This window comes from Micropterus salmoides, unplaced genomic scaffold (assembly GCF_014851395.1).
Source record: "Micropterus salmoides isolate LMB-PRFRI ecotype aquatic unplaced genomic scaffold, ASM1485139v1 Ms_hic_scaffold_15, whole genome shotgun sequence".
Lineage (NCBI taxonomy): Eukaryota > Metazoa > Chordata > Actinopteri > Centrarchiformes > Centrarchidae > Micropterus > Micropterus salmoides.
The window spans coordinates 20,636,911-20,641,592 of NW_024040596.1; the positions used below are offsets into that span (position 1 = coordinate 20,636,911).

Consider the following 4,682-nt stretch of genomic DNA (forward strand, 5'->3'; position numbering starts at 1 on the left):
AACCACATTCTCCACTTTCACTAACCCCCAAACAACATCATACTCAACCATACTTTATTTATAGAAAGCTTTGTAGAAAGAAATTAACAATTGATTTTAGAACAAAGATAATAGTTTTGACTGTAGTGAACTTTAAATATTACATATTTAATTTGGAGGTAAACATATGTGTTATGTTGTAGTGCATTTTCTAACCATGTGTTTTAAGGTTAAGTTAAAGTATTGTTAAATCTGATGATAAAAATAGAAAATGTGACTCATCTCCCAACTCTGAACAATTTTAAAACCAAATGCGTATTTGTTTTATGATCTGAGAAGGATGGAGGACTGAAGAGCAGACTATGATTTGAAGGTATCTGTTAATCACACCAGCAACACTGGTGCATGTTAAAATATATGTTTTCTGATGCATTACAGTCTATGACCCCCACCAGTCAGCCCCCACATCCCTTTACTGTCTAAACGTCTTCTTTAAAGGGCATAAAACTAATCATACAAAACACTAACTAACTATCAATACATTTTCTGCAGTTTTGCATTTAACAATGCAGACTTAAGGACTTTTTTGGTATGTCTTGTTCCAGTAAAAATAGATGTAAACAATGCTGGATTTAAAAGACTTAAAATTTACCTTGCAAATGTTTTATGAGGAGTGAAGTAAACGTGACATGTTTGTTAGATCTCAAGCATACACACAGTGCATTTTTGTGAATAACACTGAATGCAAATGTTACTTTTATTTGTTTACAAGAAAATTCAACAGGGCTCCTTTAAATTAAATGACATCACTGACCACACCCATTTTACCAGGAGAAAACAAATGTGTGGTGCTTTTACAAACAATTAAGGTTAATTCATTCAGCAAGCAGTTGAAATCATGAGTTTACAGTTTGTCAGCTCCTGAAATAGTATAACTATATGCTGAACTGAAACTGAAAAAACAAACAAACCTGAGATTGTGAGCCTGACTTCATTTTGGAATTCTCCCTTAACATTGCAGTTCATAAAAGTAACGATGGGATCAGATGTGAGGTCATTGTTCGGTTGCAAATGCTAAGTCTCAAAAATGTTTTTTCGCATGAGTATGCTGCTTTTAGGAATATAACGCTTCACATGCTATAGGTTACATGAACACACATAATGTCAACTTGTAGATGTTCAATAATTTTCAGCACATAAGTTGACTTACAACATGCTCTACTGCATCAGGGCTCAGTCTACGGGCAGAAGACAAGCATGCTTTATGAAAAAGTATCCTCTGTTTCCTCGTGACGCTGAAATCTTCTCTCTGTGAGTCTCTCACTGGCTGTACCTACAGTGGAACTGTTGAGTTGAATCTTGTTGCCATCAATAAAATCCTTGGAGGAGCCTTCAGGTGACGTCCTCACAGCACTGGAGAAGGACATGCTGATCTGTAGCTTTAGCAGCTTCAGAAGTTTCCTCTTGTAGCCTTTACAGGCAAAGAAGTAGATAAAAGGATCCAAACAGGAGTTGAGGTTCATCAGACACACAGTGATATGCAGCGACACCTGAAAGGCTGTGAGATCAGCGCAGTCAGGGTTTGACACCAGCTTGCGGATCATATACTGCAGGATGTCAATGTGATACGGGCTATAGCAGACAACAAACACAAAGGATACGCAGCAGATCACTCCGATGGCCTTGCGGCTCCGGCCAGACTTTTCTGTCAAATGGTTGTTCTTGGCTGAGAAGTGGAGTTTGGTGCACAAGACGGAGTAACACACAAGGATGGTCACCATAGGGATGACATAACCAAGGATGACAGCACCAATCAATATAGTAGCAACATGTTTCATCTCCTCAAACATGGGGTATTCCATACAGGTGATGAAGCCATCAGGTTCCTTCTTGGTCATATCACTGCTCAGGAGGGGGAGGGTCTGTGCCAGGACCAGCAGCCACACACCAACACAAATGAAGCGCACATTACTGACCTTCCTGAGTCGGGCAAAGCGCAGAGGCAGGACTACAGCGATGAATCGATCCACACTGAGGCAGGTCATGAAATTGACCCCGGCGTAGGTATTGACGTAGAAGATGAGGCCTGAGATCTTGCACATAGCCTCACCCAAAGGCCAGTGGAAGCCCTTAGCATAGTACGCAATCCTCACAGGCAGAGAAAGGGTGAAGAGGATGTCAGAAATTACCAGGTTGAGAGAGTACAAGGTGGTGGAGTTGATCTTCTTCATATTGGGACGAATGACGTGGAGGGCGAGGCAGTTACCGAGCAGTCCCACAAAGAACACAATGCTATAGAACAGAGGCATGAGCACCCTGACGTAGTCCCGGTGGGCGTACAGGGTGTCACAGGTAGAATTATTAGAGGCATTGTTGATGGATGAGGACATCAGTGTCACAGGCACAGTGGTGGAACCCATCTTAATATTTTAGAAACCAGCAGCTGCAAAAGGAAAATAAAATGTGTTCATGTTTTGGTTAAACTCACAAATTTTGATTAAATTGTGCATTTTCATTTCTTATGTTCTTTCTCCTTTGATCAAAAAATCTAATACAAAAAGGTGTGTATCTAAAGGAAACAATAACATGTCTGTTAATAGCAATGAAACACTGTCCATGTTGAAATGAAACCCTGGCACAAGAGCACACGCAGGTTTACAAATCCTTTCAAAAAGGAAGTAAAAGAAGATGGTATTTCTCACTTACTGACAGTTTCATAACAGAAAACCTGACACTTTCTGCCTCTAATGATAGAGATGGTTTATTTGAACTGTCAAGCATTACACAATAATGTATACATTAAAAAATAAAGTGTCAAAAACAAAAAACAAAGTATGGATTTGATGAAGTTCACAATATTTTGAAGGCTCTCACAAATAATTTATGAATGCAATAATGATATTAATTTTATTTGTATTTCTAACTGAACATTTGTTGGGTTTAGAGCAGGTAAATGATTTATCATCAGAAATTGTCAGGTAATGAGACACTGTTCTGTCGTTTTAGTGGTGTGCAGTGCCACCTTGTGGTTTTTCTTGTGCAAAGCCCAGCAAAGACCAAATTCTTTCTTCACTTTTACCTCAGTTTCTCTGACCAAGACTTTGCACAATCAAGTCACATCTGGTGTCTAGAAGCTGGAAAGCACCTATAATTTTGTAGTTTGACATGTGAAGCTTATTGTTTTAACATCAAAACACATTTTAGATATTTTTGAGTATTTTGAGTTAGGATATACAGTAACTGTCCTCCACAACTATTCGTCCATTTAGTCATGAAAATATATATGACTCATTGGACATAGCAGGGTTTTTTAAAATGCTGTTTGTGCCTAAATGTGACATGAAGGAACTCTTTGAAGAGTAGCACAGCTTTACTATGATTCTAAATGCAGTTGCAACACTTTTACACTTACACTGCAAAAAAAATGTGTTGAGAGACAGCGTTGTATATGAGGAAGTTAGCTCCCCCCTGGGCACTCTGCCTTAGGCGTTTGTGGCGTTTGGAAAGTCATATTGTTTGACACAAAATTACAACCGGCTCTAGCTACGGCTATCTGATCGAGCACATGGTCCAGTGAAAAAACTAGTTTCCTGAGTTTAACCATTAACATGAATGAAGATGTATTTGTGGCAAACATGCAACAACGCTATTTTTCAAATACCTTTCTTCTGAAAAATTAAGTTATATAAATACATTTAGTCATTTGAAATTAAATATTTATTTTATGTCAAGAATATACTTTAACTTTTCCAATAACAATCAACCTGTTGTAAGAGTGGTTTGCTTCTAATTGTGAGTGTCGTAATTGATTGATTGCTAATTCTGGTATAAATGTGAAATTTTCTCACTTCACTTCTCTCATAGAAAACCAATGCTATTTCACAATCCAGTATTCACTGTGCTTATGATAAAGAGAATATTGTTTGCAAAAACGTGAAGATTTGCCGTTTGAAAATGCCATACTGTAGTTTATAACTGTTGTTTTGGAAAGTTTCAGAAGTTTGCAAGTAGCCATGTCGTCAGTAGCCAAATACAGTTTGGAAAGGAAACTTACCTCACAGATGTTCTTCTTGAGATTCACTGAAGTCACATTAATCCAGAAGGCATGACACTTCTTCTGCAAAGTTTATCTCAGTTATAAGAGCTGTCCTGGTGACACTACAACCACGCTGCCCTGAATGAGAACAGCATGACATACAGAAATCAAGATATGTATCTGCTGGCAGTAACCATAGTGACTAAATATCCTGTTGTAGCTCTCTCTCGCGCTCTCTTTGTCTCTCTCTGCCTGTGTGTGTGTGTGTGTGTGTGTGTCTGTATGTCTCTCACTTTTGCTAAACCTTTCAAATCTTCTATCTCGCACACACTTTTGAAACACCTACTCAATGCACCCTAATGGGTGTTGAAACTCATGTGACATGTAACTGACGTATGTAATATTTCATTTGGCCTTTCTGATTGATAAAGCTGCGGGGGTTGAGCCATCTGTGACATATTTTGGGAAAAGAAAATTTAGTTAGTAATAGGGTGTACTCTTGGGAGGAAATGGCTTCATCTGCACAGATGAGCCCACCCAGAGTTGTTTTTATTAGACATTTAGCTTGCTGTATTGGTATAAATACACTTTTCCTAATGCCAAAAGCTGTGATTTATTGTACAATAATAAAAATATTATTCATACAAAATTCACTCTGTTTCAGTTT

General features: G+C 38.2%; 1 protein-coding gene across 1 annotated transcript; it reads right to left on the minus strand.

The window, feature by feature from the left end:
• Positions 1-675: 675 nt before the first annotated feature.
• On the minus strand, positions 676-4,314 carry gpr183a (G protein-coupled receptor 183a). Its single transcript, XM_038720982.1, has 2 exons — positions 4,034-4,314; positions 676-2,422 (listed from the first exon to the last, which is right to left on the minus strand). The coding sequence occupies exon 2, from the start codon at positions 2,397-2,399 to the stop codon at positions 1,242-1,244; it is 1,158 nt and encodes a 385-aa protein (XP_038576910.1). The 5' UTR covers positions 2,400-2,422; positions 4,034-4,314; the 3' UTR covers positions 676-1,241.
• Between the last annotated feature and the right edge of the window lie 368 nt (positions 4,315-4,682).

Bases quoted from the DNA above. Each gene is read 5' to 3' on its own strand.
- gpr183a (XM_038720982.1), bottom strand. From the start codon at position 2,399: ATGGGTTCCACCACTGTGCCTGTGACACTGATGTCCTCATCCATCAAC.